This window comes from Nannobrachium achirus (genome assembly GCF_963921795.1).
Source record: "Nannobrachium achirus genome assembly, chromosome: 14".
NCBI lineage: Eukaryota > Metazoa > Chordata > Actinopteri > Myctophiformes > Myctophidae > Nannobrachium > Nannobrachium achirus.
The window spans coordinates 20,577,701-20,592,930 of NC_137821.1; the positions used below are offsets into that span (position 1 = coordinate 20,577,701).

The following is a 15,230-nucleotide window of genomic DNA, read 5'->3' on the forward strand; positions in this document are numbered from 1 at the left end:
CGGTTCGCCAACAAAGGGTTAAAAAAATAGTGTGCACGCTGGTGCACACATTCGTGCACAGATCATGCACTATGCATGTGCATGCTTTTCACAGCTTTCAAACAAAAAAATCCGCTTGGAAATCCGTTCAGGCATTCAGGAGAAAGGAGCCCTTATGTTTTCTTCAAATGTAAACAAACATGGCTGCCATGTTTGAAAGATGGGGTTGGTATGGGGGTTAAACATGCAATTTCGCGATCGCGATCATGCCTAGTACACTGTTGGAGGTCCAATTTTTTTTTTTTTTTAAATAAAAATTTCAATTTTTTTTTTTTTTTTTTTTTATTATTTAAAAAAAAAAAGACGTTCAGAAGACGTCTGGCAGGGAGGTCCATAGTGAAAAAGACGTTTTAAAGACGTTTTTATTATAGAAATGTCTTTTTTGGCAGGGTATGAGTTAACCCTTTCCAAGCCACGGGGAGACCCTTAATATTAAAACCGGAATATACCGGACATCTGAGCAAGGAGTCTCAGCCGCGCCGTCTTTTACCGTACTGGGTCATTAAAAACGAAATAAATGATTTTTATCCGAAAATCGCTATTATTGCTCGCATAGCAGGAGTGCTGCGGGCTATGCGAGCGAAAATGCACATGACTACTCTTGAGTCACACGTGGATTATTTGAGCCGACAGTTACGTGAACGGATCGCGCACGCGAAACGCACGGGGACATGATGCGTCGGCCGAATCCCCCACTCTAAGCCAATGCAGATTGAGAATTTTTTAAGTGTAGTATATCATATAATTAAATATTCAAATATTTATTTACACAGAATCACAGGTTGTATGCTCGTGATTCACCAGGATCCTGGATGGCTTGATTATAGGCTTAACATATTTTTGTCTATGGGAAAAATTAATGGCCTTTTTTTGTGGCACCAGAAAACCACACCCACTGCTGGGGCTGTTAAGTCTGACATCATTTTGTAGGCAGAGGAGAACTTTTGGCCCCCAAAAAAGCGAATCTTTTCACTATTTTTACTATTTACCAATTTTTCTTCTCTTTGTTGTTGAAAGTAAAGTGGTAGAATTATACTTTAGTCGTTATTTTTGTCTCGGATCTGTTGAAATAGCGAGGGACAGATATTGACAATAAATCTGCTTGGAGGTCTGACTACAAAATGATGTCATGGCTTAAAAGCCCCATACTGTTGTAGTGGGAGCTGACCAGTACAACCACAGTCTCCTGCTGGGACGTAGGGCTGTCACAATTATTACATAATCGTCTAATCGCAATTATTTGACATAATCGCGATTATTTTTCATAATCGTCATAATCGTGAATGTTGAAAAATGTTCACACATTTTCAAACATTTTCAGAAATAGTGGAAATAGCAGATCTACAAGCTCACAACGCATCGCGACGCGTTGTGAGCTTGTAGATCAGCTATTTCCACTATCAATGTTATTTTTTAAGTAGTAAGTTGTCAAATGTGTCAGTTATTTCTTTGCATATTTAGGTTATGTGTCATATCTGCCATGTGCAACTTCAAAGCCTAAAAGTCTATGTAATTGTCAACGACAAAAACACAATTAAATCGTTAATCGCAATTATTTGTGTGACAATTAATCGTCATGTAAAATGTCATATCGTGACAGCCCTAGCTGGGAGCCCAGTAGTTGAAAGCCCAGTGGTCTTTCAACAGCTTTCTGTTGTTTCTGTGGTTTGATGCTAGAATTTCCTTATCAGGAAATGCTGTTTCCTATTGTAGTGTATGTTTGTCGTCTTGTCGTTCTTCATAGTAGCTTAGTGTGTGTGTGTGTCTCAGGGGTCATCAACATGTCCATACACTGACAAATATGTCTGTGGCAAAAACTTGGTCTTGTCCGTGGCAAATTTTAGATTTTCTTTTTTACACGCAGTTATAATTATAATGTTCTTATTTTGAACATAAGACCAAATACCGAATGTCAAGTCTCCTGGTTTTATTCAGAATATGTTATTATGACACTACTACTATGACACCATGGCATATTAGGAGTCCACAAGTACTACTGGTTCTCAAATGTTTTATTTGCAAGGACCATCATAACACCGAGTGTGTACAAATGAAACCAAATTTGGTTTCATTTGAACACTCAGAGTTAGAGACATTGGCCATTCAGGGCTAGCTCTTTATGTTTCTGGTATTATACTGTATTATTGTCTTCTCATTTGTGTATGTCCGTGGCATAAATGTCCACCACAAGCCAGCATGGCCCAGGTGTGTGTGTGTGCGAGTGTGCGTACATGCGTGCGTGCATGTGTGTACCTCTCCTCTCTCTTCATAGTAGCTCAGTGAGTGTGAAGTCAGGATGAACAGTCGTTCCTTGTAGTTCAGGGGAGAGGTCCTCCTCTTCTGCTGTGATCGCTTAATCAGCGTCTCCTCCAATAGCAGCTCCACGCTCATCCTCGGCCCGCCCACGCACACAGCCCATTGGCCACGTACTGCCTCAGCACTCAGCTAGACTGGAGGAGAGGAGAGGTCAAAGGTGAAAATTCTGTAACGTTTTGCAAACTTGAGTGGGTGTAAGTTCTCCTCCAAACGGGAGACAAACCCGGGCCCCCACTCAGCAGACCAGGCAAGCAAGCCACAACACCAAGCGCGGAGCGAGTTACGGACGGATCGTGCGGACGAAAATGGTACACAAATTTCCTACAAAATGGTCTCCTAAGTGGGCGTCGTCTTGATGGCAGATATCACAAACGAACGTCCTATGTTTACTTTCTGCTGGAACAGAAAAGGGTTGATAATAAAGTAGATTTGCCTCTGTGAAATTTTAGTGCCAGAATGAAAATTTTGTGGCTTGTGGTGATTGGGTCCAATAATCTTCTATCTCTCTATCTATAAATTAGGGAAAAATCTACATCTGTGTGTGTGCGTGCGTGTGTGTCTGCGCTGACATCATGGGAAAACCCTTGAGAAAAACACAGTGACGTCATCCAATGGGAAAACCCTTGAAAGAACACAGAGTGACGTCATCAATCGGGTGATGATGTCATCACCATAAAAACCATCAATAAGTGCAACCTGATATAAAGGTAGCGGGTGATGTCATAATATTGAGGCATACAGTATATAAGGGCCATGAGAGGGGCCATCTTATGCCCGTAGCATAGAATATGCCAGATGGGCATAGATGGACATAAACGGGCATGTGTCCGATAAGCTTGAGGATTGGTGGATTGATGAGCTTCACATGACACTTTGACCAGACTATGAGTGATTGGTCAGGTTTCACTTACTATAAAACGGGAAAAGCGGGCACAAACCTCTAGTAACTATAAAGATACAATTCTGGGAAATTGTAAGTTGGTTGCCGTGACGCAAGTCATGAGGAATCCTCTGGGAAATGAATTCCGATTTGGGCAGTGCTAACCACTCCTACAATTGGCTTTGTCTGTTTGTCCGGGTGCGTAGCGTTGTTCCAACGTCCTAACCCAAACCTCAGTAAGACTATGCCTAAACCTACACTGTTAAATATTACCAGGATCTCACAATACTTTACATTATTATTTCACAATATAATACTGTATTCTGAATATTACTGTGTAATCACACCATCATCTGTGATAACACAACAAATGACTGTACTCTAAATTGTTATCAGGATTACACAACACTTTACAATATATCTCACAATAACATATTGTGTTCAGAATGTTACTGTGATATCACAACAAATTACTTGTACTGTGCTGCATTGTGGGATTACATTTCAAATTGATATCCATTGTGAGAGGGAAAGCAGTGAACTGATGGTGAAGATGGAATTATGAAATTATGAAGTCAATTTCAATTCAAAGGAACTTTCAGAAGTCATGTGAAGTTCATAACATTGCTCTGATAAGGTAAGTCACGCTCTTTTTTTTACCCCCTCCACCTTAACCTCGCCTCACCAGGCTTTCCCCTCAGAGAAAGCCTGGTCTTCGTTTACTAAACGGGCCGTTTGATCCGGTAGGGAGCGGAAGAGCTCCTACGTTTTTCTGTAGTCCAAAACGGACTACACTTTGGCCGGAAACAACGACCGGAAACAGTTTCAACCCAGTTTAGCGCATGCGCAAGTAGTTAGCGCATGCGCAAGTACGGGTTAAAACTGTTTCCGGTCGTTGTTTCCGGCCAAAGTGTAGTCCGTTTTGGACTACAGAAAAACGTAGGAGCTCTTCCGCTCCCGACCGGATCAAAAGCCCGAAATTGGAAGCCAGCCCAGGCTACCTCCACCTTAATGACAACTAGTTGTGCTTTCGCCTGTGGTTCAGTCTTGCTCCAGCAAAGTATGTGTGCTGCTGGCTCTGAAGCAGCACTGCTTCCCCGCTGACGTGAGCCTGTCGAGGGGCAGAAACCACCCAAACACACCGGTGAACCGGCTTAGCGTACACACCGAGCGACGCGCACCACTATGAGCTTGTATATCTGCTATTAGTTAAAGCGGTGTGTGAGGGAAACACACATTTAAACTGTCGAGTTAAATGTGTCTTTCCCTCACAAACCGCTTAACTAAATAGCAGATATACAAGCTCATAGTGGCGCGCGTCGCTCGGTGTGTACGCCAAGCCGTTTCACCAGTGTGCTTGTGTGGTTTCTGCCGCCGATAGGCTGCACGTCAGCGGGGCTTATTTATATCATGTCGGCTGCTTACTAGCTAGCGGACCGCGGTAGGGAACGTTCCCTGCCCGGTTCAATACGGCCGACGCGCGTGGAAGAACTCCCCGCGACGCACGAGTTACAGACCCACACGGGTCCATTTGGTTCCTATATCTATCATTTAGCTGTGGACCATCTGGAACTCCATCACTCGGACGCGATAATGACCGGACACTACTTTGAGAACCACAGACAATCCTTGTGTAAGTTGTACGTATCCTTATGCCGGGTCCATTTGGTTCTTCTCAACTATATCAATGATAATATTTGCACCGGGGGAGGTTTTATGCTCCAGTGTGGCTAAAAGTTGCTGTTGTAAAAGCAACCGATCCACAAGCCAAGCGTCACGACAAATGGGAGCCTGTGTAGATCATTGGTTTTCAAAGTGGGGTACGGGACCCCGCAGGAGTCCTTCAGGGAGTTCCAGGGGGTCCCTGGCTAAATGATAACAGGTCCATTTTGTTCCATTTGTACATTCTGAGAGTTAAATTAACATATATCATCTCAGAGATAGAAATACCATTACATATGTCCTGGGGGTCCTTGAAATTAAAATGGAATCACTACAGAGCCTTCAAAATCTTCTCTTATGGGGGTCCCTGGCGTATATCTTTTCAAATGGACGTCCACTGGCTGATAAGTGTTAAATTGGTGTTTGTGGAACTACAAGTTTTGAGAACCACTGCTGTAGATGGTCTATATTCGAAGGGTGACACCATCAGATTAATGATTGATCATTAGCCTACCTGTGGTGTCCACTGCAGTAGGAGCTTAATTTCCGTCAAAAATCCCGTCATAAGTATAATGTCCTTAAATCTTTATGCATGGATTAAATGTATATATTTAATTGCCTACATTAAAACTTTGTTTTGACTTTGATGGAATCTCCTCGCCCAGTCGCCCCTCCCCTTTCCTCCACATGTGAGACATTATGGTCATTAGGGTGACATAGGGTGATTTTTTCCCCCTTAATATCATAATGTAAGCATACCTAGAAAATAATGTAAGTCAGAAAAATACTGGAATGTGTCTGAATAGAGATTTTATTTTTTATATTATCTTCATCAAATAATATTAAAGTAAAATAAACTGAACATTTTGGAAAGATTTCATTTCTTTTAAACTGTACCAAAACAGTACATGCCACAGAGTGATAAGCCACTCTGTGGGCATAAATAAATTGTGTGTGTGTGTGTGTGTGTGTGTGTGTGTGTGTGTGTGTGTGTGTGTGTGTATTGTGGAATGCATTTAGCATTTCACCTCTTAACAATATCACACGATGGGTATCTCTGTTCAGGTGATATAATGAAGGATGCTGTCCATTGAAGAATAAGATGGGACCACGTGATGGCTACTGCAACTTCAATCTGCAGTATCCTTCCTGAGGATGGCACTTGTACTCTGGAGTACAAGTGCCAAGTGTATAATACCTCCAAAGGTATTATACTTATAGGCTACTGAAAGTGTATTATACTGAATTTAACATTGCTAATAGAATTTGGCATAGAATAATACAAAGTAGATCTAATGTGATTGACAGATTGATTGAGGTTCTAGATAAGGTTTTAGAGGTCCTGGAGAGAGTTTGGTGTCAGCTTGAGATCTCTTGGGCATGGTCAATCATTGAGGTGGTTGTTGTCTTGTCTTATTTATTTTATAGCTGTGTGCCACAGCCACTGATGTGCAGATGACGGAGAAATTACCAAGCACCCCCTGCTTGATTGTCCAAGGTAGATCAAAATAAAGTGAGTTGTGTTACAGTTTGTGATGTTGCTGATCATTGAAATTCTACTCTTGTTCAATTAGCATTTCACCTCTACAATATCACATAATGGGTATCTCTTTTCAGGTGATTTAATGAAGTCTATGGCCTGGATGCTGTCCATTGAAGAGCAAGTGTGATGGGACAACACGATGGGATCATTATTGGATAGCTGTGGTTTTCGCGATCTACTACAACTTCAATCTGCTCCTGAGGATGGTGTGTGTACTCTGGATTGGAGGTATTGTAACACTGAAATTGTACTGAAGCATTGTACTGGATTGCTTGCAACATTGATACTTGAATGTTACTTACTCTCAGTACTACTTTCTTTCTGTGGTGTAAGGCAGGGGTTTTCAAAGTGGGTGACGCGGCACCCTGGGGTGCCGCGAGATCATTTGATAATATTTGAAATGTATTTATTTGGACAAATATTTTGTATCATTTAAACTTGAAGTACAGTTATTTTCAGTCAGTTCTAACCAAAATGGCTATTATCTCAACGTTTTCCTCTCAACCTAATCCCTTTTCACTAGTTTAGTACATTTTATGGATGATAAATACAAAACTAACGGTTTTGGACATAAAAGGTTTCCACCCGACAACGATGATATGCTATAAATATAAGGTGCTGGGAGTGAAAATTATAATGTAGGGGTGCTTCGGATTAAAAAGATATTTATGGGGTACCCTGAGACAAAAAAGTTTGGGAACCCTGGTGTAGGGTTTACTTAAGGGAAAGGGGAACTGCTGCATGTGCCTTGTATAAACGATGCAATATATGTTTATGTGAAAGTAAAAGTTGTTGTCTTGTCTTATTGTTTACAGGTGCTTCATGGGCATTAACCCTGAGAGAGGCTCCAAATCGAAGAAGCGTGGCGTATCAACCCACACGTGAGCACACTTTTGAGACAACTTGTGGACTTTGAATGGTCGATGATGGTATTCAGGACTCCAATATGAGACACACTCATACGCATTTGAGAAAACTTGTGGACTTTGAATGGTCGATGGTATTCAGGACTCGAATATGAGACACACTCATACGTGTTTCAGATGCCCTACTCTTGTTTGTCCAACTCCAACTCCACCAGCCATTATTCTTATCTGGATATGTAAAATTGCCAATATTCTTTGCTGATGCCCTGTCACTTCATTCAGCAATGCTCGCCTCTTCTGTCTCGGCCTGCATGTTAGCAAGGTGCATACTGTAATCATTAGGTTGCTATGTTCTTACCACTGCTGTGTTGCCTTATACCTTCAGGACTTATGTGACTGAGTGCAAAGTTGAGGTGTAGCCTACTTCACATACTTCGTGCCTGCTGAAGTGTGTTCATATAACACACAGGAGGGTTGCCAGAGAGAACCAGTCACCATTTCTCCCCAAGTTGTGAAGGCAACCTCCATTTGTGTTATATGGACAAATTTCACCTCTGTTCCAACTGGCATGAGGGTGAGTAGATGAGTTATTTTGCAGTTAAAGGAACAGTTCACCCAAAAGTGAAAATGTTGTATCTACTCACCACCATGCTGATACAAAGTCAGGTGAAGTTTTTTAGTCCACAAAATCACTCCTGGAGTTTCACAGGAAAACAGTGTTGCAGCCTCCTAAATAACTAAAGTCTATGACAACCAGTTTTCAAACTGGCCTCCAGACACCAGACCAAACTCCAGGAGTGTTTGTAGACTTAACACTTCTACTGAGTAAAAGGCTTCATGTGTGGTTCTTCTTTGTCCATTTGAAATGTTGCACTTTGTATTGGAATTGTACAATAAAAAGTTTAAATGAATGAAGTTGTTTTTCCTTTCTTTTTTTCTTTTAGCATGTTTGTGTATGTATGGTAAAATCACAGTTAAGGTCCATTCCCACTGAGCCAGATAACAGATAAAAAAATCTCTTTATTCAGATATTTTTTCATTCAAAGTGGATGATAGATACAGATAAAGAATATCTGTCACAGATAAAATAAATATTGGTGGCAGATATTTTTTATCTGTATCTACCATCCACTTGAATGGAAAAATATCTGGAGAAAGAGCTTTTTTTATCTGTTATCTGGTCCAGTGGGAATGGGCCTATAAATTCAAATGTACAATAGTTTACTGTATTAGATACAATTTACTGTAAATTTACAGTAAATTACTGTCTACTGAGCTGCATTACATTCACAGTAATAGTGTAAAAATACAAGCAACTACTGTAATATTACAGTAAATAACTGCAATACATACTGCTAAATCACAGTAAATTACTAAAATTTCACAGCTGTGAAATTACAGTAATTTACTGCTCAATATTTACTGTGAAAATTACTGTGAAAGTAATGCAATTAGTATCCAGTAATTTACTGTAAATTTACAGCGAATTATTTTACAGTGTAACCTTAACTTCAGTAAAACTATGCCTAAACCTAACCCTATGGGCCGATTCATACTCCACTTTTAGAGGCGAATTTAGGTTCGGTTCGGCTCTGTCCAAACTACTATATGACGTAATTTGCCCAATATATGGATATCCCTGATGTCATTCAGTATATATGCATGCTGCCCATATATGGAGATCTCTGTATCAGTCAGTTCTTGTCCCTTTTATACCCATGTATGGAGATGGCTGTATCTGTCAGTCCTTGTCCATTTTTGGTCCCTGATGTCCCTGATGCGTTATTGGAAATGACACCCGAGCTCCAGGCGGAGCCGCTCGATTGTCCACGACACTGCAAGCGGCGCGCAGGCCAGCGCCGGCCGCGCGAGTTACGAAGCCGTGGTGAATGCAATCGTTATATTTATGCCCAGGCCGTAAGGCCTGGGCAAGCCCACGATAAACGCCCTGTCCAAGCGACTACAATGGAGCGCTCCCTAGCTCCACTTCAGCCAATCAAAAGCTTCGGTGGGCGGGGTTTCCCTGGAGCTCGGGTGTCATTTCCAATCACGCGTCCCTGATCAGTATATGCCCATATAGGGGCATGCCCCCGGAATTAATAGACTCCAACAGCATGCACTGTTTGACCTTCATTAGTGTCATTGGTAACACTTGTGAAGGAAGTAAGGGAGGGGACCAATTTCTTTCCAAATATGGCTGCTGTGCATAAAGCCTATTCAGTTTTATCTTCACCCAGCTGTTAGCTGCTCAGATGGCTATGATGAACGCACAGATGGGAACAGTTAGGGGTAAGTGTCTTTCTCAGGGACACTTCGACAAGTTCGACACAAACCGGGGCCTGGAGGCGAACCGGTGACCTTCTCATTACCGATTACTAATTTCCCCCACCGTTTTACACCTGTGAACCTGTGATGTGACAATACAGTCTGATTCTGTCACCAGGCTAAAAATAACTATGATACACAGCCTTACGTCAAGGTAACAGCTAGCACCATTCAGATGAAATCCTCGATGAGTTCTACATAGAGGAAGTGAACTAACAATTGAGATAATTACAATGAGTATCTGAAAAAAAGGATGTGGCATTGTGGTTTCACCTTGTGACTCATATTATATTTCTGGCGGCCGAGCTTCTAGTCACTATATAAGCGACCAAATGTCTGATGTCTGTCTGATATGCCCGATTGCCCGTACTGCGCATGCGCGGCCACGGGGACAAGACACGCACGCGTGGGCACGGGGACAAGAAACCGGATCATCATTACTGACATAGCGTTATGGAGAACTCATTCTAACGCTATCATGGACCAGAGCTGGATTTTCATCATAGCCGATGGCAGACATATTTCAATTTGATTTGGCCATTGCGCCATTCGTGGCACTATGGCAGACAAGCACCTCTGTGATTTTTCATGTGTAAGGGACCCACTGACTCAGTTCAAGTGAGAAATTCCCCCAAAACTGGATTCAGAGGATTTCCAACCCTCCTGAATTTCGACCCCATCTCCTGCGGTGCTCCTGATTTGTCATTTCTCATGAATTTCTCCTGGATTTGGTATCAATTCAAACTCCCCAAATTCACCAGAACATTGGAAAATACATCTACTATGTTACAAAGTGTGTGGGGAAGGACCCCCAGACCCCCGCTTGTTGGGTGGGGACAGTGCATGCAATCATACAGAGAGATTCATGTAAGTCATGACTGTTTTTTATTAAAAATGGGTCTTACATTGCATTGCTTCAGTCTAGAAATCAATTTCTGTAAGCTTAGGCTACTTTTTGCGTTTTAATTGCTTAAATTGTACCCATCATTTTCCATGCTAGTAAAGCAAGCTGATAAAAGTATCAAACACGCAAAATTCAACAGGACACAGATCTACTCTGTGTTAAAATATTTTTGGGGGAGGACTCCCCTCCCCTCCCAGCCCAGACCCCGCAAATCTTCTGGATTCTGACAGTCCAATGTTGGCAACCCTGACTGGATTACAAGCTGCAAAACGTTGCCATGATAGAGGGTATGTGCATACATAAAGTGAATGGCAAATCGAGTGGCAAAGTGAATGGCAAAGTTAGTTTAACTTCGTTTAACGTCATTTTATGCAATCAAATAGGACTTTCTGTTTGGATGTATGGGCTGTCAAGGCCAGAAAGTAGTTTTTTTGCCACTCAGTACAGTCAGTAGGGGTTCCCGCATAACTTCTGGGGTATGATGATATCACTCGCATACCCTCTATTCCAGAATGCACACGCTTTAATATGGACTGAACACTATTTTGTTCCAGCAGTCATTTAACATAAAATATATTTTCTTTTCACATTATTTGATAAGCTACAACACTGGCTGAGTGGCTGTCCCTCTGAGAGCTGGTTGCAGTGGCTGGGACCATGCATGTGCCCTTTTATCAGTCTGTAAAAGGTGTCCTCTTCAGACCATGAATGCAGTTTTTAGTTGCAAATGCCCCCTTTCCAGGCCATACTGAAGGCAGCATTCAAGAGAATTGCCTTTGTCCAAACTCTCCTGAATTTGAATGCAGCATTGTCTCCAGTATTGACTTGATTAAGCAAGCTTAGTTCAGTGTGGTATCACATACCGAAAATAGCCGACCTCCTTGTGAACTTGAGGTCTTCTTTTTTCGATATTTCCACCAAAAGGCCCTTTAAGAAATTTCAGACCCTGCCTCTCTAACATTCTCTGCACGTCCCTGGCTGGGACAAATTATACACAACGGGGAAAACGCCATGGGCACAACACGCACGGAGCGTGGCGCGCACGTCTTCTTCAACAACAAACTCACCCCTCAATCTCTTAGGCGCGCCACAGACATATGCGTGAAACATCTTCTCCTTATCGTATGAGAATGGCCACTGGGAACGCTGTACTAATGCATTGTCAATGGAAGGTTGTTTGGTGTTTTGTCGTTGCCGTGTCTCTTGGCCAAAAGACAGGCTGCGGTTGAGCTAGAGGCACGGCAACGACAAAAAAACAAAACCTTCCATTGACAATGCATTAGTACGGCGCCCCCAGTGGCCATTCTCAGACGACACGGAGAAGATGTTTCACGCATATGTGTGAGTCCAGCCTTAGGCGCTGTACAGACATTTGCGTGAAACATCTTCTCCGTATCGCCTGAGAATGGCCACTGGGAGCGCCGTACTAATGCATTGTCAATGGAAGGTTGTTTGGTGTTTTGTGACTTTTGTCGTTGCCGTGTCTCTTGGCCAAAAGACAGGCTGCGGTTGAGCTAGAGACACGGCAACGACAAAAAACCAAACAACCTTCCATTGACAATGCATTAGTACAGGGCCCCCAGTGGCCATACTCAGACGACACGGAGAAGATGTTTCACGCATATGTGTGAGTCCAGCCTTAGGCGCTGTACAGACATTTGCGTGAAACATCTTCTCCGTATCGCCTGAGAATGGCCACTGGGAGCGCCGTACTAATGCATTGTCAATGGTTCGGTTGTTTGGTGTTTTGTCGTTGCCGTGTCTCTTGGCCAAAAGACAGGCTGCGGTTGAGCTAGAGACACGGCAACGACAAAAAACCAAACAACCTTCCATTGACAATGCATTAGTACAGCGCCCCCAGTGGCCATACTCAGGCGATACGGAGAAGATGTTTCACGCAGCCAGTGTTGCCAGACGTACGATAATTATCGTATTTGTACGATAATTTGACCCCCTGTACGATGTACGATCAATAATTCCAAAAATGCCCAAATGTACGATAATTTCGGCATATCATCAAAAAGAGCGTGAATTCACTATTTTCCCTGGCTGCTGATCTGGGATCTGGTTTGGCTTCTCAAAATAAGCCTGGAAATCAGTCAATCTGACCCTAGATCTGTACTTGGAGGCATTAAAAACACTGGTTGCTTCTTTCCAGACCAGTTTCAGGCTTTTATTTGTGTAAGCTCCAAGAAGTTGCCTGCCTCCACACAGCATATCTGATGCGTTTTTGTCACGCAGGAGTCTAAAACGAGGTCTTTTCTTACACTAAAGACGCATTTTTTGGTGAAATTACGTTTTTACGTGAGTGATTTCTCTTTTTTGGCCGTGTACGATAGTTTCATGTCAAATACGATAATTCTGAGCCTCCGGTACGATAATTCAACATTTCCCATCTGGTAACACTGCACGCAGCTGTGTGAGTCCAGACTCAGGTTCACCAATGGTAAAGTCTACCTTGTGTGTGTGTGTGTGTGTGTGTGTGTCATGCACGCACGTCGATCTTGAAGGTAAACCTTTCTCATGGTGTGTAGACCTAACTAACCTATAACCTCCATAAGTCTAGCTAGGTACATGCATTGCACACGATCTGTACGTGTCCCTGCCAGACTGTAGCCAATGGCTATAAACGTCACATAGGCTAAAAGTGACGGTTTGCTTACCTTCTGCCATTCGTCGTTGTCCCCTGAGACACACGCAGCGTGTCATGTCGTCTGGAATGTGGGAACGGTGAAGTCAGGAAACAGTAGAACGGAATAGACTGACTGACAGTAAACTCTAGTGACAGTTTAAGAGACTGTAGAACAATAGAGTGGAAAATGAAGTGATTGAAAGAATATAAGGAAGTATAGACAGACCGCAGCACAGCGGGGAGTTTATTTGTCTAGAGAGAGAGAGAGAGAGAGAGAGAGAGAAGAGATGCGAGGCCACCCAAAACAACGACCATAAGGAAGTGAAGAATCGTGCGTGTGCGCGCGCGCGTGTGCTCACTTGGCCGGGGTTAAGGTTATAAGTCCAATTTATAAGGAAGTGTTGGATTTGTGTGTGTGTTACTTTACTTGGTGTGCTGTGTGGCAATCAGACAACCAGAGCTGCAGCCACAGCCAATTGTGTGGTCCAAATTTACATAAAACAAATTGTAATTATTTATTGTGTTTATCTTTGTCTAGTTCAGATTCAGAATCGGTATATATATTTTTTTATTGCCAGGCAGGCATATTTTGCAAAGGGAAGTAAGGTGTCACCGAATAACAGTAGCTATTAAGAAACACCAAATTATAAAATACGTTGATTGAATATGATATAGCCTAAGCATAAACAGAAAATAGCAAGGGCTATTAGAATCACTAATGCTGCTATTCTTACTGATGTGATATCATGTTTGTTTACATGTTACAGCTGGTAGCGACCCCTAGAGGCTGTGTTGCTCCAAATAAAAGTGGTGTGAAGTAATTGTATACATAGCTATGATTTATTGTATTACAGTTAAGCTACATGTTGTTTTTAGTAGACATCAATTCAAAAAAGAGAGTAACAGCACATAATTGTATACATAGACATACACACAGTGAAATCCTCAGTATTAATTGATCCTTTTTTACTGTGAGCTGAGGATTTGACTGTAGAATGTATTTTGTATGCTCCTGGGGTTGGTATATAAAAACATAGGCTACTTTTGTATAAGTTAACTTCTTGGTCCCGCCTTAATTCTCTCTCTCTCTCTCTCTCTCTCTCTCTCTCTCTCTCTCTCTCTCTCTCTCTCTCTCTCTCTATTGTTTTCTTGCTCTTCACTTGCAGGTGCATTTGCTGACAAAACGTGTAAGCAGCATGCGTGTAAAGGCATCTATATTTAGGTATGTTGGTTGCTGCTTGCATACAGCTTTGTGTGTGTGTGTGTGTGTGTGTGTGTGTGTGGGGGGGGGGGGGGTGGGCATATTTCACAGAGAAGAGTGTTATATACCCAGGGCCCAGTACGTACATCACATCCTGTGTGCATATTTCATCTTCTGAGCCTTCAAACCTACATAAAACAATACATATACATTGCCTAGTAATACATTAAACATTAGTTTTGGCAGATTGTGTTTTATTCACCAGGAGTTTATTTGAATAGTTGCTAATCATGTTTTGTTTTTTGTTTAGTTTTTTCATGATGAATGGCTTATTTCTTGAAAGATGATATGCACATCTTTTATCCACCTGTTTCCGTTAGAATTTACTGTAGAATTATGTGTGGGACACATGCAGGTAACAGCAGACATACAAGCTCACGTCGCATCGCAGATGCAACCGCAGTGAGCTTGTAGATCACACTCGGCTGCGACGCCGGAAATGCCGCACACCTTTTGCGCAATGCACGATGGGACATTGGAAACTTGTGTATAAACTCAATATTTACTTTAGTCAGGGCTCTATAGTCTAACTCTATACTGTCCCCCTCCTGTTTTCGGTATACATTAAATATCTCACAACATGTCACATCACAATGCGTTGTGAGCTTTGTACAATCTTTTATTGTTGTTCTTCTGATAGACAACCACCCTAGTGGTAAGATGGAGACACCTATTTTCAATATTACACACTTTAAGTATAACGTTAGTAACCAGCCTAAATTCAGATGAATACATTCTGAGTTACTGGTATTAAATCCAATGTTATTACATTCCAATGAACTGGTATGAAATTCAGTTGAAC

The 15,230-nt window shown here is 42.1% G+C and overlaps 1 protein-coding gene across 1 annotated transcript in view; it reads right to left on the reverse strand.

Annotated features, from left to right (window-relative positions):
• The window catches only part of tec (tec protein tyrosine kinase), a 29,230-nt gene extending 15,878 nt beyond the window's left edge, over positions 1-13,352 (reverse strand). The window contains exons 1-2 of the mRNA XM_080741836.1: positions 13,199-13,352; positions 2,293-2,489 (exon numbers count right to left, since the gene is read on the reverse strand). Coding sequence (XP_080597962.1) covers positions 2,293-2,430 — 138 coding nt within the window. The 5' untranslated portion in view covers positions 2,431-2,489; positions 13,199-13,352. The remainder of the gene's footprint in view (positions 1-2,292; positions 2,490-13,198) is intronic.
• Positions 13,353-15,230: the final 1,878 nt, after the last annotated feature.